Below are 23856 nucleotides of genomic sequence, written 5' to 3'. Positions count from 1 at the left end.
TGATAAACCGGGCTAAGGACAATTGAGGCCAAGCTATAAGAACATTGTAAATCGCTCTTAATTCCAAGATGATTATGAAGAGAGCAGACTCCTCCCGAGTCCATAGTCCCTGCGCCTTTAACGATTCCCAGACTGCTCCCCAGCCTAGCGTCAGTGGTCACAATCACCCAGGAAAGTCTCCGGAAGCATGTGCCCTGAGACAGATGGTCCTGAGAAAGCCACCATGGGAGAGAGTTTCTTGTCGACTGGTCTCGATCTATTCTCTGAGATAGATCCAAATGGTTTCCGTTCCATTGCTTGAGCATGCATAATTGCAGAGCTCTCAAATGGAATCGAGCAAAGGGAATGATGTCCATAGAAGCGACCATCAAACCAATCACCTCCATACATTGGGCTACTGATGGCCGAACAGTAGACAGAAAAGAGAGACAAGCAGAGAGAATTTTGGATCTCCTGACCTCCGTCAGGAAAATCTTCATAGATAGGGAATCTATTATAGTCCCTAAGAACACCATCCTTGTAGCTGGAACAAGGGGACTCTTTCCGAGATTCACTTTCCATCTGTGGGAACGTAGAAAAGACAACAAGATCTCTGTCTCTGTTCCATTGTCTGAGCATGCATAATTGCAGAGCTCTCAAATGGAATCGAGCAAAGGGAATGATGTCCATGGAAGTGACCATCAGACCAATTACCTCCCTACATTGAGCCACTGATGGCTGAACAGTAGACTGTAGAAAGAGGCAAGAAGAGAGAATTCTGGATTTTCTGACCTCCATCGGAAAAATTTTCATAGGTAGGGAATCTATTATGATCCCTAAGAAAACCACCCTTGTAACTGGAACTCTTTTGCAGAATAACTTTCCAACCGTGAAAACGTAGAAAAGATAAAAAGATCTCTGTATGAGAGTTTGCTTGTTGAAAAGATGGCGCTTGAACCAATATGTCGTCCATGAATGGCGCCACTGCAATTCCCCAAGACCTGATCACTGCCAAGAGATCCCCCAGAACCTTTGAGAAAATTCTGGGAGCTGTGTCAAGGCCAAACAGAGCAGTCACAAACTGAAAGTGTTTGTCTAGAAAGGCGAATCTCAGGAATTTGTGATGATCCCTGTGGATTGGAACATGAAGATACGCGTCCTTCAGGTCTATGGTCGTCATCAACTGACCCTCTTGGACCAAAGGAAGAATGGAACAAATGGTTTCCATTTTGAAGGACAGTACTGAGAAACTAGTTGAGGCACTTTAGGTCTAAAATGGGTCGAAAAGTTCCCTCTTCTTTGGGCACCACAAACAGATTTGAATAGAATCCTAGATCCTGTTCCTTTACTGGAACTGGAACAATCACTCCCAGAGAGAAAAAAACCTGAACGCAGTTCAAGAATGCCTCTCTTTTTACCTGATCTGCAGACAACCTTGTGAGGTGAAACCTGCCCCTAGGAGGAAGAAAATTGAATTCTATCTTGTAACCCTGAGAAACAATGCCCACAGCCCAAGGATCTGGGACATCTCGTAACCACTCCTGACAAAACAGGGAAAGTCTGCCCCCCACTTGATCCGACTCCGGACCGAGGGCCGACCCATCATGCTGACTTAGACTCAGCTGAGGGTTTCTTAGATTGCTTCCCCTTGTTCCAGGACTGACTGGGTCCCCAAGAGGACTAGGATTGCTCCTTTTTGGAAGCGGAAGAGGAAGGCTTTTGACCTTTGAAATTATTTAAGGAACGAAAATAATTTTGACGTCCTTTAAATCTAATCTTCTTGTCTTGTGGTAGAAAAGATCCTTTCCCACCCATAATATCAGATATTATTTCTGTCAGTCCAGGCCAAAACAAAGTCTTACCCTTGTAGGGAAGCGCCAAACGCTTAGAGGAAACATCAGCTGACCAAGATTTAAGCCACAAAGCCCTGCGAGCCAAGACAGAGAAACCAGACATTTTGGCCGCCAATTTAATAACTTGCATGTAAGCATAAGAAATGAAAGAATTGGATAGCTTTAGAGCCTTAATCCTAGCCTGAATTTCCTCCAACTAAATTTCCTCTAAAATAGATTTAGACAAGGCATCGCAACAATAAGATGCTGCACTTGTCACTGTGGCAATACAAACTGCAGGTTGCCATTGAAGACCCTATTGCATATACATCATCTTCAAATATACCTCCAGCTTCTAATATATTGGATCCTTAAAATAGCAAATATCCTCTATAGGGATCGTAGTTCTAAGCCAGAGAAGAAATAGCCCCTTCTACTTTAGGCACCATGCGCCAAGAATCTTTAATGGATTCAGCAACAGGAAAGATCTTCTTAAAAACTAAAGACGGGGAGAAAGGAATCCCTGGTTTTTCGCATTCCTGTGCAATAATCTCTGTTACACGATCTGGAACAGGAAACACTTCCACAGAGAAAGAGACATAATAGAATCTAATAAGCTTACTAGATTTCTTAGGGTTAACCACGACAGGAGAGTCAGAATCATCCAAAAGTAGCCAATACCTCCTTTAATAAAACATGAAGGTGTTCAAGTTTAAACTAAAGCTTACTTCTTCCACCTCAGACAAAAGATTAACACTGTCAGAATCAGAGATTTCACTCTCAGTAGGAACTGAAGTAACGTCCTACCTAGAGTTATGAGGAAGATCGACCTGTATAGTAGCTGCTGAAACAGGAACCTTACTATCTATAAAGTGTTCAGGTTTCCTCTAGCGTTTTCCTAAAACAGGAAAAGCAGATAAAGCTGCAGATACCACAGAAGATACATACAGAGATATATAGATATGCATAGTGGATCATGATGCTTATTGCAGTACTATTCACTGCTTACAGTCCCTTATCTCAGGCAGAGTGGCCGAAGCTATCATGCATACATAGCAACTCAGCACATCAGCTATAATCAAATGGTTATCGGTCACCTTGGGGTTGGGTGGACCACTCCCAGTTCATTAAATTAAATTATAGGGTGATAGAGAATTACATATCAATTACAATGAACTAAATGGAAGTTTATTCTAAATAGTTAAAAAATATTATATGGTTGTAATGTTGCTGCTGAAAGACATTAAAGGTACATGAAACCTATTTTCATTTAGAAAGAGCATGCAATTTTAAACAACTTTCTAATTTACTTCTATTATCTAATTTGCTTCAATCTCTTGATATTCTTTGCTGAAAGGCATATCTAGATAGGCTCAGTAGCTTCTGATTGGTGACTGTACATAGATGCCTCGTGTGATTGGCTCACCCATGTGCATTGATATTTGTTCAACAAAGGATATCTAAAAAAATGAAGCAAATTAGATTATAGAAGTAAATTTGAATGTTGTTTAAAATTGTATTCTCTACATAAATCAAAAAAGAAAAAATTGTGGTTTAGTATCCCTTTAAAGCAATGGTGATTTATCAATTTAGTAAATAATGGGACATTATAGCAAAGCCTTAAAAAAGATGTCAGTGTATTTCTATTTCAGTGTTTTTAGACCTATTTCTGATTTAGTAATTGTATTAACTGTGCACGACTTGTGGAACATACTTACGTATATATATCATGTACTTGCATTTACAGATTGCGGCTACCCAGACAGTTGGCAGTGGCTTCTATCGTGTCATTTGCTGCACAATCTGTATCATCTGCACACTGAGCACCTGCAAGCTGTGCAAGAGCACAAGGTGTATGTAGGTATGCTCCAAAAGTAATTTGTGACATCACATAACACAAATGATGCAAAAATATTCTAACCTATATGTCTAATGCTTTTGTGAGGTTTAACAAATAGTGAGATATGTGCATTCGTTTAATAACAAATTCTTTATTAGAGCATTTCATTATCAGACTAGAATATCCATTTAAAGAAGGAAACATTTGATTAATTAGAAAACCAAACATACTTAAACTTGTAGCTTTCACGTTTGTTGTTTACAAACCCATCTGCAAGGTCACGTGGTACTGTAATTTCCAAAGACGATGCAGCGATGTCTTCATTACTCACGGAATATATCTGTAACAAAACACTGTGGTCCGTGAATATGATGCAATTTCATACACTGACTCTGCTAGACCAAACAAAGACATTACGCATTTAAATGGGACAAGCGATTACATATGTCGAAACAAATCTACAGATTTAAGCAAATATTTTATTTAAAAAGCATTAACAATAACATTTCACAAACAATCTCACTTTCAATTTTAACAAATGTTTTGGATAGAATCATATTTCTTTCCTAGGGCCTGGAGAGTCCATGACGTCATTCCAATTACTAGTGGGATATGCAACTCCTGGCCAGCAGGAGGAGGCAAAGAGCACCCCAGCAAAGCTGTTAAAGGGACACTAAACCCAGAAAAAAAAAAAGTGATCTGCAATTGCCATTTCAATATATTTTACATTGGTTTGTAATTTGCATTGCGTTTCTTATCCAATTGTGACTGATAACCGAGGTTATCAAAATTGGGGATTCTTGCAACTATGCGCAATCTTCACTACTTGTCATACTATACATCTCTCATAGTAAACCTACAGACCCGCTTTATCAGACAGAGCTGATGACCATGCTGAAGATAGCAGGTAATAATGGAGCGCTGAGCTGCGAGAATCTCCCTAACAATAACGAGCATTAAATCTATATTTATTTAAACATGGCAATAATTATATGTATGGGTAAATGTGGATTCAGTGAACGGATATGCGCATTGCAACAGATAGAAATGCGCATGCACATTGTGCCAACCTCGTCAGTTAATGATATGCACAAATTTTAAATACTATTGGAAAGTGAGTTAGATCATGCACGGCCCATTTTTGAGGCTTGGCTGATAAGACGTCATCGTAGAAATGTTCAGAAACTTTGTTGGACTGTAAAAATAGCTATGTGATCATAAATACACGTGCAGTATATAAAATTGATGGTCAGGTGGTGCACAAAAAGAAAAGTTTTGGAATCCTTTAAGTGTAACTTCCCTTACTCATAATACCCAGTCATTCTCTTTGCCTCTGTCAATGGAGGATGTGCGAAGATGGTGTCTGAAGATATTTTATCCTTTTATGAGTACTTTTCCCTGCAAGCAACGTTTGGGGTCTAGCTGTGTCCATGTCAATTTATTTAGTAAGAGTAGTGGTGGCTTTTAAAAGTTAAAAGGTTGCGTGGTAGTCTTTGCTTTACTTTTAACACTTTGCTACCCCTTTGTAGAAAGTCAGAGTTGGTTACTCTGGTCTTTCTTTTCCTACAGGTCCATGACAGGGAGTGGAGTACCTGTCACACCTAAGTAGCGGTTATTTGTCCTGCAGTTGGATCTAAGGTAAGTGCCATTGCCTTCTAGATAACTGAAGGACAGCAGCACTTAAGAGGTTAATCCTTGTATGGATCCATTTTGGGACATAGTTATCCTTATTAGTTAAAAATACATCTTATAGATTTTATGTGTTAAAAAAAGATTTTTATTGACAGTGAGAGACTTGAGAGTTCACTTGGCTAAGGGGATTTAAAGGATTTTCCTTTAATTGTTGCAACATAGGTTTTGACAGCTATGTAAGACATGATTGGGCTATAATAGATATAGGCTATGACAGACATGATTGGGCTTTAAAATTGAGGATAATGGTTTTACTTTCTAGAGCCATTTACTATTTTTGTGCACTTTTAGGTGGCACAGTTCTTTTTTTGACCCACTCAAGTGACATCCGCACTTCCACTGTATCAGTGCAGAGCTTAGTAAACCTGTACTGCGTAGAGGATCAGTGTCGGCTTTGCGACTTCACTTTTTGTCATCAAGCGGATTGTTTGTCAATGAGGAGAGGATCTCTGCAGGAGAGTCTCGCTTCCTCTTGCTAGTGGGGTGTCAATCCTGTCTGGTAGGAGCCTCAGGCAATCTGAGGTTGCTTCTTAGGGGATAATTTTATTGTGCACAGTAATTTAATAAGTCTCTACTAAAATTTGAAAATTCTTTTATTTTTCACTAATTGGTTACATTTAGGAGCTGAATTCTGTAGTTATGGATTCAGAATTAGATCAGTCTATGTCTGTGGATAAATACTATGTTTAGAGGCTCAAATTGTCCTGCCAAAGCACTTTTGTTCGTCATGCTTAGCTAAAACTTTAAAATTTAAAGACAAATTACTCTTCTGAGCCAAGTGTCTCTCAGGATAATGCTGTGCGTAACATGCCTCAGCTTTCTCCTCAAACGTCCCAAGCCTTAATTGTTTCTCATATTGTGCCCTCTGTGCCCTCTCAACCACCTGGAGGTGTTTATTTACCTGGGGATTTTGCTGCTCAGATTACCTCTGTAGTATCTGCGGCTTTGTCTGCTTCCCCATCTTCGGTAAGCATAAGAGGAAATTTAAACATCTGTCTGTTAGCAAGGTTTCTGACTCTAAAACTGTGTTGGCCAACCTGTCTCAGATGTCTGATGAGGAGGATACTTCAGTAGCTTCTGAAGGTGAAATCTCAGTCTCTGATACTATGGGAGAAAAATCTTGTGAATCTGAAGAAGTTAATTTCAGATTTAAGCTTGAACATCTTCGTTTACTACTGAAGGAGGTTCTAGCTACTTTGGATGACTCTACGGTTGCTGTCAACCCTAAAAAGTCTTCTAAACTTAACAGAGTTTATGATCCTCCCTCTTCTGAGGATGTTTTTCCTGTTCCAGACAAGATGTCTGAAGTTATAGCTAAAAAATGGGATAAGCTAGCGGTTCCCTTTTCCCCTTCTCCTGTTTTTAAAAAGATGTTTCCTGTTGCTGACTCCATTCGTGACTCATGGTGCACTGTGCCTAAAGTAGAAGGAGCTATTTCTATTCTAGCTAAAATAACTACTATTCCTATAGAGGATAGTTGTTCCTTTAAGGATCCTATGGATAAGAAGCTAGAGGCTTACTTAAAGGATTACTTTCCGTTATAATTTTTAAGCTAAACAACTAACATATTAAAGTTAATAAACATTAATTAAAACCTACTGACCTATATTTTCTCCAAAACAAAGTTTCATAACGTTCTAAAAGTTATATCTTTTATTCGCCGATGATGTCACATTATCCTGCCCAATATTATCAGCACTGCATGTTCAAAATACTTAAACCAATAAGTTTGTGTTTAAAGCGCCATTTTGAAACCTAGGTATTGTAAACGGATTGGTACAGAGCAAAGGATACCCACGGTGTGGGTTTGGAAAACAATTAAATTTGCAGACAAGATTTCTGATATACGGTAGAGATATGTTAATGAAATGCTATTGATAAAAAGCGTATTTGGGGTAGTTAGTTAGTAACAGGCATAGAAAATATTCACTTACAGTGGCCTTTTAAAGAAGATGTACATCCATCAAGGATTACAGTGGCAACCTGTGGCAAGTATTGCTTCGGTTGTGGAAGCAGCATCTTATTGGTATGATGCCCTTTCTGATTTGATATCAAAGAAGACTACAATTGAGAAGATCCAAGATAGGATCAAGGCTCTTAAATTAGCCAATACTTTTATCTGCGATGCCAACATGCAGGTAATTAGACTGGGAGCTAAGTTGTCTAGCTTCACTGTCCTAGCTTGTAGAGCTCTGTGGTTAAAATCTTGGTCGGCTGATGTTTCTTCAAAGGCCAAGCTTTTGGCTTTACCTTATAAGGGTAAAACTTTGGGCCTGGTCTGGCGGAAATCATTTCAGAGATTACGGGTGGAAAGGGATCTTACCAACCTCAGGACAAGAAAAATAGACCTAAGGGTCGACTGACTTCTGTCCTTTTAAGTTGCAAAACGAACAAAAATTAGAAGTCCTCCTCTTCTTCTTCCAAACCAGACCAATCTAGGTCAAATTGGAAATCCAGCCAGCCTTAAAATAAAGAAACCTTCTACTGACTCTAAATCAGCATGAAGGGTCTGCACCCGATCCGATTTTAGATCAGGTGGGGGGCAGGCTTTCCTTTTTTTGACAGGCTTGGATACATGATGTCCCAGATCCGTGGGCTGTGGACATAGTATCTAAGGGTTACAAAATAGAATTCAGATCTTGCCCTCCAAAGGGCAGATTTCTCCTGTCAAAACTGTCCTCAAACCAGGTAAAGAGGAATGTTTTCTTAGATTGCGTAGAGGACCTATCCTCCCTGGGAGTTATTGTACCAGTCCCTCTAGAGGAACAAGGTCAAGGATTCTATTCAAATCTATATGTGGTTCCCAAAAAGGAGGGAACTTTCCGTCCCATCCTAGACCTAAAGTGTCTCAAAAAATTCCTCAAGGTTCTGCCCTTCAAGATGGAAGCTATTTGTTCCATTCTTCCATTGGTTCAGGAAGGTGAGTTCATGATGACCATAGACCTGAAGGACGCATATTTACACGTTCCCATTCACAGGGATCATCATCAGTTTCTAAGGTTTGCGTTTCTTGACAAGCATTTCCAGTTTATTGCCCTTCCGTTTGGTCTTGCCACAGCTCCCAGAATATTCACAAAAGTTTGGGAGCCCTATTGGCAGTGATCAGATCCCAGGAAATTGCTGTGGCGCCTTATCCAGACAACATCTTGGTTCAGGCATCATCTTTTCATCTAGCAAAATCTCGTACAGAGATGCTGTTGTCTTTTCTACGTTCCCACCGGTGGAAAGTGAATCTGGAAAAAAGTTCTCTAGTTCCAACTACAAGAGTGTGTTTCCTAGGGCAATCATAAATTCCCTGTCCATGAAGATTTTCAGAAAATCCATACTTCTTGCTTCTAGTCTTTCTGTCCATTCTGCCTTTCGTCCATCAGTGGCTCAATGCATGGAGGTGATTGGTCTGATGGTGGCTTCCATGGACATCATACCTTTTGCTCGGTTTCATCTACGACCATTGCAGCTTTGCATGCTCAGTCAATGGAATGGAGTCCATTCGGATTTATCGCAGAGGATAAATCTTGACCCCCTGACAAGAGACTCTCTCTCGTGGTGGATTTCACAGGAACATCTGTCTCGGGGCACTTGGTTCCTGAGACCCTTCTGGGTGATTGTGACTACAGACACCAGCCTGTTAAAAGCTTAGGGCCTGTTGTCTCGGGAAGAATCTTCTCTTTCCATAAACATCTTGGAGTTGAGAGCAATCTTCAATGCCTTGACAGCTTGGCCTCAATTATCTTTAGTCCAGTTTATCAGATTCCAGTCGGATAACATCACCATAGTGGCTTACACTCAGAGTTCCTTGGCTATGAAGGAGGTGACTCGCATTTTGCAGTGGGCATAAGCTTACGATTGTCTCCTGTCATCCACATTCCAGGGTTGGACAATTGGGAGGCAGATTTTCTGAGCAGACAGATCTTTCATCCCGGGGAGTGGATTTTCTCAAGGGTAACCCTCAGGTCGGGGGTTCCGGAGTTGGATCTGATGGCGTCTCTTCAAAATGCCAAGCTTCCAAAGTACGGTTCAAGGTCAAGAGATCCTCAGGCTGCACTGATAGATGCCCTGGCGGTTCCTTGGGATTTCAGTCCAGCATACTCGTTTACTACATTTGCTGTCCTTCCACAAGTCATTGCTTGTATCAAGCAGGAGAGAGTGTTTGTGATTCAAATAGCTCCTGCCTGGCCTCGCAGGATCTGGTTTGCGGATCTGGTGAAGATGTCATCTCTTTCACCTTAGAGGAAGGACTTTCTTAGTCAGGGTCCATTCCACCATCCAAATCTAGATTCTCTGAAGCTGACTGCTTGGAAATTGAATGCCTAGTCCTGTCTTGACATGATTTTTCGTAAGCGGTCATTGATACTATGCTTCAGGCTCATAAAACAGTTACTCGCAAGATTTACCATAAGATATGGCATAAATACCTTTTTTGGTGTGAAGCTAAAGATTTTTCCTGGAGTCGGGAGAGGATTCCCCGAATTTTATCTTTTCTTCAGGATGGTCTGGAGAAAGGTTTGTCAGTCAGTACTCTGAAAGGTCAGATTTCTGCACTGTCTATTCTTTTGCACAAACATCTGGCAGATTTACCAGATGTTCAAGTTTTTGTTCAGGCCCTGGTCAGAATCAGGCCTGTGTTTAAACATGTTGCTCCTCCTTAAAGACTTAACCTAGTTCTTAAAGTTTTGAAGCAGGTTCCATATGAGCCAATGCATGTTGTTGATATAAAATTGTTATCTTGGAAAGTTTTGTTTCTCCTTGCTATTTCTTCTGCTCGCAGAGTTTCTGAGCTTTCAGCTCGGTAGTGTGATTCCCCGTACCTTATTTTTCATGCAGATAAGGAGTTTCTCCCTAAGGTGGTGTCGGATCGAAACATCAGGAAATTATTGTTCCTTCTTTTTGTCCTAATCCTTCATCTCATAAGGAACGTCTTTTGCATAACCTGGATGTTGTGCGTGCTCTAAAATTTTACCTACAAGCTACTAAAGATTTTCAGCAATCTTCTGCCCTGTTTGATGTTTTCTCTGGAAAACGTAAGGGTCAGAAGGCAACTTCTACTACTCTTTCCCTCTGGTTAAGAAGTATGATTCGTTTTGCTTATGAGACTGCTGGACAGCAGTCTCCTGAGAGAATTACGGCTCATTCTATAGTGGTATATAGTCTTTCCGACGGCGCTAACTTTCAAGACCTAAGCTCCTATAACAATAGGGTCTCTAGATACCCAAGAGGGAGTTTATAGAAATAGTGGTGTGTTAGGAGCGCCTATTGAAAGGCTAAGTCTAATAAGGGTATGAACTAAAAGTGGCGTTAGGTATACCAGCACAACGAGCCCAAAAATAGATAAAATTTACAAGTTTATTATAGCATTAAAATTAACAAATATGTTAAGGCAATTGCTTGGTGTCTATAGATGAAAACAGATTAAAAAAGCATAAAAGTATATGGATCCATATTACTTCAAATATAAACAATTAAAAACAATTTAAAACAATTAATGGTGATCTGTTGTATGATAAAATCAATTTTACGATCTATTATATGATGAAATTGATTTTAGTGAAATTGAAAAAAATACAGAAATAATACAGTAAAATGCAGAGATAATACAATAAAAACAGCAATGGGGAATGGGTCGTGTGACCTAGGATAAAAACATATATGTGAAGGATGTCTTCGTGATCCAATTGAGAAAAATAATCCTTTAAAAAATAATCCTTTGAAAAATAATGTAATGTGATGTTAAGCCTGATGGAAGTGTGTGAGTCCCCTCGTGAAAATCCAAAAGTGTCCAAGAGATGAGTAAAGTCAATAATTATATCCAAAAAAAAAAAGGGTAAATATAAAAAGTGAAAATCGAAAATCCAAATTCAACAATAAAATCAAAAATTGTATCAGTGATAATGTGATGTCTAATGTTAGAAAGAAAAAATGCAACTTGTGTTATAAATCAAACTGTGAACAGTTGACAAAAATGGAAATCCAAGTGACCAATTTCTTAGAAATACTTGATGTGAAAAACAATAATTATATAAAAATATGAGACGATCCGATCCCTGTGATTTCTTTCTTTCTTTTCTTTTTTCACAGGTATCGGATCGTCTCATATTTTTATATAATTATTGTTTTTCACATCAAGTATTTCTAAGAAATTGGTCACTTGGATTTCCATTTTTGTCAACTGTTCACAGTTTGATTTATAACACAAGTTGCATTTTTTCTTTCTAACATTAGACATCACATTATCACTGATACAATTTTTGATTTTATTGTTGAATTTGGATTTTCGATTTTCACTTTTTATATTTACCCTTTTTTTTTGGATATAATTATTGACTTTACTCATCTCTTGGACACTTTTGGATTTTCACGAGGGGACTCACACACTTCCATCAGGCTTAACATCACATTACATTATTTTTCAAAGGATTATTTTTTAAAGGATTATTTTTCTCAATTGGATCACGAAGACATCCTTCACATATATGTTTTTATCCTAGGTCACACGACCCATTCCCCATTGCTGTTTTTATTGTATTATCTCTGCATTTTACTGTATTATTTCTGTATTTTTTTCAATTTCACTAAAATCAATTTCATCATATAATAGATCGTAAAATTGATTTTATCATACAACAGATCACCATTAATTGTTTTAAATTGTTTTTAATTGTTTATATTTGAAGTAATATGGATCCATATACTTTTATGCTTTTTTAATCTGTTTTCATCTATAGACACCAAGCAATTGCCTTAACATATTTGTTAATTTTAATGCTATAATAAACTTGTAAATTTTATCTATTTTTGGGCTCGTTGTGCTGGTATACCTAACGCCACTTTTAGTTCATACCCTTATTAGACTTAGCCTTTCAATAGGCGGTCCTAACACACCACTATTTCTAATTACGGCTCATTCCACTAGAACTGTCTCCTCATCTTGGGCTTTCAAATATGAAGCTTCCGTGGAACAAATTTGCAAGGCGGCAACTTGGTTCTCATTGCATACTTTTTCCAAATTCTACAAATTTGATCATTTTGCCTTGGCTGAGGCCACTTTTGGGAGAAAGGTTCTTCAAGCAGTGGTACCTTCTGTTTAGGTCCTCCTGCCTTGTTCTCCCTCCCTGTTCATTCTGTGTCTTCTAGCTTGGGTATTGGTTCCCACTAGTAATTGGAATGATGTTGTGGACTCTCCATGCCATAGGAAATAAAACAAAATGTATGCGTATCGGATACATTTATTTATTTCCAGGCATGAAGAGTCCATGACCCCGCCCTCTTTTTAAAATATAATTTGACAGTTTTTTTTAAAGTAAACCTCAGGCACCTCTATACCCTTGTGTTTTTTCTTTTTCCATTTTCCTTCGGCTTAATGACTGGGGATTATGGGTAAGGGAAGTTACACTTAACAGCTTTGCTGGGGTGGTCATTGCCTCCTGCAGCTGGCCAGGAGTTGAATATCCCACTAGTAATTGGAATGACGTCGTGGACTCTCTATGCCCGGAAAGAAAGGCATTTATCAGGTAAGCATAAATTTTGTTTTTACTGTGCAGAATAAGGTTTGATTTAGAAAATCCACAAAAACCTGCCCTTGTGCTCAGCTGATGGGTAAATAATGAACTTCTAGACAAGTAGATGCTGAATGAAGTTTTGTGAAGGAAGCAACAGGAAGAGTGGGGGGGACAAATAATATAACAGTCTGCAGAATTGGATTACTTGGTGAGCAGGGCGTTTATGATTTTAGTATCTTGAATGCTAAGAATATCCAAGTATGCTCAGCATGCTATTGATGGTAAAGGGTTGAGTGTAGGAGCAGAACACAAAGGCATAAGATCCTATGATGGTAAGGAAACAACCACCCTTTCAATTGAGGGAGTCAAATGAATCAGACAGAGCAAATAATTTTTTAACAACAATACAATTTACTTCTATTCTCAATTTTGCTTAATTCTATTGGAATCCTTACTTGAAGGAGCAGCAATGCATTGCTGGCAGCTAGCTGAGCTAGATAGATAGAAGTAAATTGGAAAACAAATGTTTAAAATTATATGATCTATCTGAATCATTAAATCCCACGGGTCATCAAACTGAGCATGACAGCCTCCTATTTGAAATGTTAGGGTATCAGATGACAGATATGGCAAAAGAACATTTTCTTTCTTCTATCTAAAACATGTATTACAGTATTTTTGTATTTATTTTTTAAACTATATATTTCTTTCATTTACATGGATGAAACATTTTGAGCCAGGTTACAAGTCAAGCACAAAAATGAAAGCAGTATGGAGAGTTAACATCGCTGCAGCACAATCCACAGCACCTGCATCTGCTCTGGTATTCCAAGTCCATGGTCAATATATACTGTGTAAGCAGCCGTATAATGTGCTCTACCATATCCCTGATTTAAAAGATTACAATGAGGACTTGCACTAACATTTGTGTTGGATTACGCTAAAGCGCTAAGCAATGGAGCGGGTACATTACTGCTCGGCTAGAGGAGAGTTGCTATACATCTTCTATGTTTTTGAATTTAAAATAGCAAGCGATAATAGTTAGTGCCTGGTTCTGAAAAGTGCTAAATGCAAAAACATAATTTATGTAAGAACTTACCTGATAAATTAATGTCTTTCATATTGGCAAGAGTCCATGAGCTAGTGACGTATGGGATATACAATCCTACCATGAGGGTCAAAGTTTCCCAAACCTCAAAATGCCTAAAATACACCCCTCAACACACCCACAATTCAGTTTAACTAATAGCCAAGTAGTGGGGTGATAAAGAAAGGAGTAAAAAGCATCAACAAAAGAATTTGGAAATAATTGTGCTTTATACAAAAAATCATAACCACCATAAAAAGGGTGGGTCTCAAGGACTCTTGCCAATATGAAAGAAATACATTTATCAGGTAAGTTCTTACATAAATTATGTTTTCTTCTCATGTAATTGGCAAGAGTCCATGAGCTAGTGACGTATGGGATAGTAATACCCAAGATGTGGAACTCCACACAAGAGTCACTAGAGAGGGAGGGATAAAATAAAAACAGCCATTTTCCGCTGAAAAATTAAATCCACAACCAAAAGAATGTTTTTATCATAAAAGAAAGAAAAAAACTTAAAACATAAGCAGAGGAATCAAACTGAAACAGCTGCCTGAAGAACTTTTCAACCAAAAACTGCTTCCGAAGAAGCAAAAACATAAAAACGGTAGAATTTAGTAAATGTATGCAAAGAAGACCAAGTTGCTGCTTTGCAAATCTAATCAACTGAAGCTTCATTCTTAAAAGCCCACGAAGTGGAGACTGATCTAGTAGAATGAGCTGTAATTCTATGAGGCGGGTCCTGACCCAACTCAAAATAAGCCTCATGAATCAAAAGCTTTAATCAAGATGCCAAGGAAATGGCAGAAGCCTTCTGACCTTTCCTAGAACCAGAAAAGATAACAAATAGACTAGAAGTCTTCCAGAAATCTTTAGTAGCTTCAACATAATATTTCAAAGCTCTTACCACATCCAAAGAATGTAAGGATCTCTCCAAAGAATTCTTAGGATTAGGACACAAAGAAGGGACAACAATTTCTCTATTAATGTTGTTAGAATTCACATTAGGTAAGAATTTAAATGAAGTCCGCAAAACCGCCTTATCCTGATGGAAAATCAAGAAAAGGAGATTCACAAGAAAGAGCAGATAATTCAGAAACTTTTCTAGCAGAAGAGATGGCCAAAAGAAACAACACTTTCTGAGAAAGTAGTTTAATGTCCAAAGAATGCATAGGCTCAAAATGAGGAGCCTGTAAAGCCTTTAAAACCAAATTAAGACTCCAGGGAGGAGAGATTGATTTAATGACAGGCTTGATACGGACCAAAGCCTGTACAAAACAGTGAATATCAGGAAGCTAAGCAATCTTTCTGTGAAATAAAACACAAAGAGCAGAGTTTTGTCCCTTCAAGGAACTTGCAGACAAACCCTTATCCAAACTATCCTGAAGAAACTGTAAAATTCTAGGAATTCTAAAAGAATGCCAGGAGAATTTATGAGAAGAACACCATGAAATATAAGTCTTCCAAACTCGATAATAAATCTTCCTAGAAACAGATTTATGAGCCTGTAGCTGTATGACTAAGAACTAGGGGCTCAATCCGACATGCAGCGTCACCCGCAAAAGCCGGCGATGCCAAATTTTGCGCTGGTTTGGTATCCTATATACGGCATAACCTAGAAGTTACGCTCGTATATTTCTGCCTTCGGCCGTAGTTTTTTGGCCCATAGACAGGTATACCAAACCAGCGCAGTTTGGTATCCAATATACAGCGTAAGGACTCCATTTTCATCTTGCCACAAAATGCAGGCGTAGTAAGCCTTACGCTGTGTATTGGAGCCCCGTAACTCCCTAAACTGGCTGCAAAATAAAACCTAACACCTAACGCATGTGCAATGTCTATCTACCTGTCAACCGCGATCCCCTGCAGCATCCCTAATAAAGTGTTTAACCCCTAAAACGCCGCTCCCGGACCCCACCACCACCTACATTAAATGTCTAACCCCCTAATGTGATCCCCCTACACCGCCGCCATCAATATTAAAATTATTACCCTCTAATGTGAGCCCCCTACACCGCTGCCACCTATTTTAACTAAATTCCCTCCTAATCTAATCCCCCTACACCGCCGCCACCTATAATAAATGTATTACCCCTAAAATACAAAAATGTCCCTACCCTAAACTAAATTACAAATAGCCCTGAAAAGCGCTTTTTGCATGGCATTGCCCCAAAGTAACCAGCTCTATTACAGCCCTTAAAAAGGCCTTTTACGGGGCATTGCCCGAAAGTAATCAGCTCTTTTACCAGCCCTTAAAAGGGCCTTTTGCGGGGCATTGTCACAAAGTAATCAGCTCTTTTACCTGTAATCTAATCCCCCTACACCGCCGCCACCTATATTAAATATATTAACCCCTAATCTGACCCTCCTACACCGCCACCACCTATTTAAAGGGACACTAAACCCTAATTTTTTCTTTCATGATTCAGATAGACCATGCAATTTTAAGCAATTTTCTAATTTACTCCTATTGTCAATTTTTCTTTGTTCTCTTGCTATCTTTATATAAAAAGCAGGAATATGAAGCATAGGAGCCGGACCATTTTTGATTGAGAACCTGGGTTATGCTTGCTTATTGGTGGGTAAATGTAATCCTCCAATAAGCAAGCGCTATCCATGGTGCTAAATCTAAAATGGGCTGGCTGCTAAGATTTACGTTCCTGCTTTTAAAATAAAGAGAACAAGAGAACAAAGAAAAATTGATAATAGGAGTAAATTAGAAAGTTGCTTAAAATGTCATGCTCTATCTGAATCATGAAAGAAAAACAATTGGGTTCAGTGTCCCTTTAAACTATATTACCCCCTAATGTGAGCCCCCTACACCGCCGCCACCTATTTACACTATATTAACCCCTAATGTGAAACCCCCTACACCGCCGCCACCTATATTATATGTACTACCCCCTAATCTGACCCCCTTACACCGCCGCCACCTATATTAAAATTATTAACCCCTAATCTAATCCCCCTATACCACCGCCACCTATATTAAATTTATTAACCCCTAAAATACTAAAATTTCCCTACCACTAAACCTAAGTCTAACCCTACAAATAGCCCTGAAAAGGGCCTTTTGCGTGGCATTGCCCCAAAGTAACCAGCTCTATTATCAGCCCTTAAAAGGGCCTTTTGCGGGGCATTGACCCTAAGTAATCAGCTCTTTTACCAGCCCTTAAAAGGGCCTTTTGCGGGGCATTGTCACAAAGTAATCAGCTCTTTTACCTGTAATCTAATCCCCCTAAACCGCCGCCACCTATAATAAATGTATTACCCCCTAATCTAATCCCCCTACACCGCCGCCACCTATAATAAATGTATTACCCCCTAATCTAATCCCCCTACACTGCCGCCACCTATATTAAATATATTAACCCCTAATCTGACCCCCCTACACCGCCGCCACCTATATTAACGATATTAACCCTAATCGCTAGTTTGTCAGACTTACGGCACTTTAGCATCTGACGGCGCCGTATATGTGATAGCTCGAGTTGCGAGCTGAAACTACGGGCGGCGCAGGTTTCCACACTTGCGCCGAAACTTGCGCCATATATCGGATCACACCTAAGGCGTTCAATTTCCATACCTTCAAATTTAATGATTTGAGATCCTGATGGAAAAACGAACCTTGAGACAGAAGGTCTGGCCTTAATGGAAGTGGCCAAGGTTGGCAACTGGACATCCGAACAAGATCTGCATACCAGAACCTGTGAGGCCATGCTGGAGCTACCAGCAACACAAACGATTGTTCCATGATGATTTTGGAAATCACTCTTGGAAGAAGAACCAGAGGCGGGAAGATATAAGCAGGTTGGTAACACCAAGGAACTGCTAACGCATCCACCGCTTCCGCCTGAGGATTCCTGGACCTGGACAGGTACCTGGGTAGTTTTTTGTTTAGAAGGGAAGCCATCAGATCTATTTCTGGAAGACCCCACATCTGAACAATCTGAGAAAACACATCTGGATGGAGCGACCACTCCCCCAGCGGCTGAGATAATCCGCTTCCCAATTGTCTATACCTGGGATATGAACCGCAGAAATTAGACAGGAGCTGGATTCCGCGCAAACAAGTATCAGAGAAACTTCTTTCATAGCTTGGGGACTGTGAGTCCCACCCTGATGATTGACATATGCCACAGTTGTTATATTGTATGTCTGAAAACAAATTAATGGTTCTCTCTTCAACAGAGGCCAAACCTGAAGAGCCCTGAAAATAGCACGGAGTTCCAAAATATTGATTGGTAATCTCGCCTCTTGAGATTTCCAAACCCCTTGTGCTGTCCGAGATCCCCAGACAGCTCCCCAAACTGAAAGACTTGCCTCTCGAACATTGGGATCTAATTAATATTAATTGTGATATCCTTGTATAATCCCTGCACCATTGGTTCAGCATACAAAGCTGGAGAGGTCTCAAGTGAAAACAAGCAAAGGGGATCGCGTCCGATGCTGCAGTCATGAGACCTAAAACTTCCATGCACATAGATACTGAAGGGAATGATAGAGACTGAAGGTTCCGACAAGCTGAAACCAATTTTATTTGTCTCTTGTCTGTTAGAGACCGAGTCATGGACACTGAATCTACCTGGAAACCTAAAAAGGTGACCCTTGTCTGAGGAATCAAGGAACTTTTTGGTAAATTGATTCTCCAACCATGTCTTTGTAGAAACAACAATAGTTGATTTGTGTGAGATTCTGCAGAATGTAAAGACTGAGCTAGTACCAAGATATCGTCCAAATAAGGAAACACCGCAATACCCTGTTCTCTGATTACAGAGAGTAGGGCACCGAGAACCTTTGAAAAGATTCTTGGAGCTGTCGCTAGACCAAATGGAAGAGCAACAAATTGGTAATGCTTGTCTAGAAAATAGAATCTCTGAAACTGAGTGATCTGGATGAATCGGAATATGAAGATATGCATGGTGTAAGTCTATTGTGGACATATAATGCCCGTGCTGAACAAAAGGCAGAATAGTCCTTATAGTCACCATTTTGAAAGTTACATAATGATTCAAACTTTTCAGATCCAGAACTGGCCTGAATGAATTCTCTTTCTTTGGGGCAATGAATAGATTTGAATAAAACCCCAGACCCTGTTCCTGAAACAGAACTGGTATAATTACCCCTGAAAGCTCCAGGTCTGAAACACACTTCTGAAAAGCTTGAGCCTTTACTGGATTTGCTGGGATGCGTGAGAGAAAAAATCTTCTCACAGGAGGTCTTACTCTGAATCCTATTCTGTACCCTTGAGAAACAATACTCTGAATCCTTTGATTTTGGACAGAATTTGCCAAAATGTCTCTGAAAAATCTTAATCTGCCCCCTACCAGCTGAGCTGGAATGAGGGCCGCACCTTCATGCAGACTTGGGGGCTGGCTTTGGTTTCTTAAACGGCTTGGATTTATTCCAACTTGAAGAAGGTTTCCAATTGGAACCAGATTCTTTAGGGGAAGGATTAGGTTTCAGTTCCTTATTTTGTCGAAAGGAACGAAAACGGTTAGAAGCTTTAGATTTACCCTTAGGTCTTGTATCCTGAGACAAAAAAACTCCCTTCCCCCCAGTGACAGTTGAAATAATCGAATCCAACTGAGAACCAAATAACTTATTACCTTGGAAAGAAATAGATAGTAATCTAGGCTTAGATACCATGTCAGCATTCCAATATTTAAGCCACAAAGCTCTTCTAGCTAAAATAGCTAAAGACATAGATTTAACATCAATTTTGATGATATCAAAAATGGCATCACAGATAAAATGATTAGCATGTTGAAGCAAGCGAACAATGCTAGACAAATCAGGATCCATTTCCTGTTGCGCTAAACTTACCAACCAAAAAGTTAATGCAGCTGCAACATCAGCCAAAGAAATGGCAGGCCTGAGAAGACGACCAGCATATAAATAGGCTTTCCTTAGATAGGATTCAAGTTTCCTATCTAAAGGGTTTTTAAAAGAAGTACTATCTTCTATAGGAATAGTAGTACGTTTAGCAAGAGTAGAAATAGCCCCATCAACTCTGGGAATATTTTCCCAAAACTCCAATCTAACTGCTGGCAAAGGATACGATTTTTTAAACCTTGAAGAATGAATAAAAGAAGTACCAGGCCTATTCCATTCCTTAGAAATCATATCAGAAATAGCATCAGGAACTGGAAAAACCTCTGGAGTAACCACAGGAGGTTTAAAAACAGAATTTAAACGTTTACTAGTTTTAATATCAAAAGGACTAGTTTCCTCAATATGCAATGTAATCAACACCTCTTTTAACAAGGAACGAATATACTCCATTTTAAATAAATAAGTAGATTTGTCAGTGTCAATATCTGAGGAAGGATCTTCTGAATCAGATAGATCCTCATCAGAGGAGGATAATTCATTATGTTGTCGGTCATTTAAAATTTCATCAACTTTCTGAGAAGTTTTAAAAGACCTTTTACGTTTATTAGAAGGCGGGATGGCAGACAAAGCCTTCTCAATCGCATCAGCAATAAAATCTTTTAAATTTACAGGTATATCATGTACATTAGATGTTGAAGGAACAACAGACATTGTACTATTACTGATGGACACATTATCTGCATGTAAAAGCTTATCATGACAACTATTACATACCACAGCTGGAGATATAATCTCTACAAATTTACAACAAATGCACTTAGCTTTGGTAGAACTGTTATCAGGCTGCAGGGTTCCAACAGCGGTTTCTGAGAACGGATCAGATTGAGACATCTTGCAAATGTAAGAGAAAAAACAACATATAAAGCAAAATTATCAATTTCCTTATATGGCAGTTTCAGGAATGGGAAAAAAAGGCAAACAGCATAGCCCTCTGACATAGAAAAAGGCAAGAGGCATATAGGAATGGGGTTCTAAATAATGAAATTATTTGGAGCCAAGTATGCCGAACAACGTAAACTGAAATCACCATAGTCAGAGAACTGAAGTTGATTTCTTTGCTTGGAGTGTACTACTTCATCGATAAACTTTAAAGTAAGTGTATTCTACTTATCTAAGTGTTATGTAGTACACCACCAGATTATTTCTGATGACAGAAGACTTAAAAACTATAGATGGTTGATTGTGTACAAAGCTACTTAGACAAGCACAACAGGCCTTGAAGTGAAGCACAAAACAGAGGGGCGCCTCATGTGCAGATCAACCAAAAGTGAGGATGAAATGATGGAACCAAAATCCAAAAATGGGTACTCACATTTGGCAATAGCACACCAATGTGCTGGTAGTGACGTGCTGATATTTCAGGGTGTATCAGCTCACCCTCTCTCCAGGTGTTGCTCAGCCAGTTGAATCACAAGAAAGATCCAAGGATATGAAGCTCAACTCCATGTAGCATTCAAATGGGAAAAACAAAGGTGCTAGAACTGTGCTTAAAGGGACACTGTACCCAAAAATTTTCTTTCGTGATTCAGATTGAGCATGAAATTTTAAGCAACTTTCTAATTTACTCCTATTATCAAATTTTCTTCATTCTCTTGGTATCTTTATTTGAAATGCAAGAATGCAAGTTTAGATGCCGCCCCATTTTTGGTGAACAACCTGGGTTGTCCTTGCTGATTGGTGGATAAATTCATCCACCAATAAAAATGTGCTGTCCAGAGTACTGAAACCAAAAAAAAGCTTAGATGCCTTCTTTATCAAATAATGATAGCAAGAGAACGAAGAAAATTTGATAATAGGAGTAAATTAGAAAGTTGCTTAAAATTGCATGCTCTTTCTGAATTACAAAAGAAAAAAATTGGGTACAGTGTCCCTTTAAGTTTAAAAAATTGTTTATTTAAAAACAACACATTAAAAACAAAAGCAGTAAGTTAAAATAGGGGTGTCATCAGGCAGTTGCCGAGAAACGTGTTGCAGATGGGGGTAAAGCTTGGACATTAGGGTTAGCTGATAAACCCTGCGATATCAGCACGTCACTACCAGCACATTAGGGTTAGCTGATAAACCCTGAGATATCAGCACGTCACTACCAGCACATTAGGGTTAGCTGATAAACCCTGAGATATCAGCACGTCACTACCAGCACATTAGGGTTAGCTGATAAACCCTGAGATATCAGCACGTCACTACCAGCACATTAGGGTTAGCTGATAAACCCTGAGATATCAGCACGTCAATACCAGCACATTAGGGTTAGCTGATAAACCCTGAGATATCAGCACGTCACTACCAGCACATTAGGGTTAGCTGATAAACTCTGAGATATCAGCACGTCACTACCAGCACATTAGGGTTAGCTGATAAACCCTGAGATATCTGCACATCACTACCAGCACATTAGGGTTAGCTGATACACCCTGAGATATCAGCACGTCACTACCAGCACATTAGGGTTAGCTGATAAACCCTGAGATAGCAGCACATCACTACCAGCACATTAGGGTTAGCTGATAAACCCTGAGATATCAGCACGTCACTATAAGCACATTGGTGTGCTTTTGCCAAATGCGAGTACCCATTTTTGGATTTTGGTTGCATCATTTCATGCTTACTTTTGGTTCATCTGCACATGAGGCGCCCCTCTGTTTTGTGTTTCACTTCATAGTTTGGTTCAGATTTGTCTGTGAAGAGGAGAGCAGCCACCTAAACCTTGATATCCATTGAGGCCCTTTGAATAGTGCAGAGCAGGATTCATTTGGGACTATCATTGCATAACTGTTTGTTAACAGATTTATTGTATGTATTCATCATTGAGATAAGATCTGTTTAAATATTTATTTCAATATTACCACTTGGACGCCCCCTAAATTGGTTTGCTTTAGTCACAACAGGCCTTTGCTGTGTTTCCTGCTACTACGCAATGATTCTAAATTGTGGAGGTAATGTTAATAATCCGTGCTAATGTACAGCGCTAGTAAAACAAAGAATGCAAGTTGCCATACAAGAAAAATCCTTGACAAAGATTTAGGAAAGAGCAGTAAAACTTTAAATACAGAGAAAGTTGTTTTGCGTTGTGCATCTAGGATAAAGCAGCACAAATTATAATAATTATACTTGGAGGGGCCCACTAGCATCCTCTTCCACTCGTTACATACTAGTGCCCCCCTTCACCTCTTATGTCTATTAGTGCCACTGAGAAATCCCACTTCCCCCAGGGGGCAGTATCGCCCACTTTGGGAATCACTGATTTTAACCAACAATTCTAATATCTCTTCGGGCGTTACAGTTTGTGGGAGGTTAAAGGGACATGAAACATATTTTTTCTTCCATGAATTGGATAGAACACACAATTTAAACAACTTTCCAATATAATACAATTATAAAATGTGCTTCATTCTCTTGGCATCCTTTGTTGAAACGTATATCTAGGTAGGCACAGGAGCAGCAAAGCATTACTGGAAATTAGCTGCCGATTGGTGGCTGCATATATATGCCTCATCTTTGGCTCACCAAATGTGGTCAGCTAGCTCCCAGTAAGGCATTGCAGCTCCTTCGGCAATGGATACTTAGAGAATAAAGCAAATTTGATAGTAGAGGCAATTTGAAAAGCTGTTTAAAATTGTATTCTCTATATATGTTACGGATACCGGACTATAAGGATTAAACCTCTACCCCCCCTACTACCTCACCCCCTCCTATTACCCCACGGATTTGAGCTCTGGAGAGCAACTGCGATTTCCCAGACCTTTGGGTCTTTGTTATTTGGTGTTCTGAGCCTTGTCTTGAGAGAGCTGGTCTCTGACCGTCACAACCCTCTTCGGCCGGCCACAGCATTCCGGATTCCTGGTATCCTTCACCCCAGGTCGCTCCGCTCTTTTGGTGATTGGTAGCCCCTAGGGAGGACAAGCAGTGGGGGAATTGCCGGAGGGGAGCTTCTTATAGGAACCGGGGTTTTGGACACCCCTACCCCCTATCTTTACCGGGCTGTAACTCCAGTCCCCAGTAACGAATCACGCCGCTTTTTGTACTGTGGCATCT

The 23856-nt window shown here is 39.5% G+C and overlaps 1 protein-coding gene across 1 annotated transcript in view; it reads right to left on the bottom strand.

Annotated features, from left to right (window-relative positions):
- Nucleotides 1-23652, bottom strand: part of KIF6 (kinesin family member 6) — an 872665-nt gene extending 849013 nt beyond the window's left edge. Inside the window, exons 1-2 of the mRNA XM_053712809.1 lie at nucleotides 23521-23652; nucleotides 3882-3991 (exon numbers count right to left, since the gene is read on the bottom strand). Of these exons, the coding sequence (XP_053568784.1) occupies nucleotides 3882-3991; nucleotides 23521-23652 (242 nt within the window). The remainder of the gene's footprint in view (nucleotides 1-3881; nucleotides 3992-23520) is intronic.
- Nucleotides 23653-23856: the final 204 nt, after the last annotated feature.

Source organism: Bombina bombina, chromosome 4 (genome assembly GCF_027579735.1).
Source record: "Bombina bombina isolate aBomBom1 chromosome 4, aBomBom1.pri, whole genome shotgun sequence".
In the NCBI taxonomy this organism is placed as follows: Eukaryota; Metazoa; Chordata; class Amphibia; order Anura; family Bombinatoridae; genus Bombina; species Bombina bombina.
This window is presented reverse-complemented; position numbering and strand designations above follow the sequence as displayed.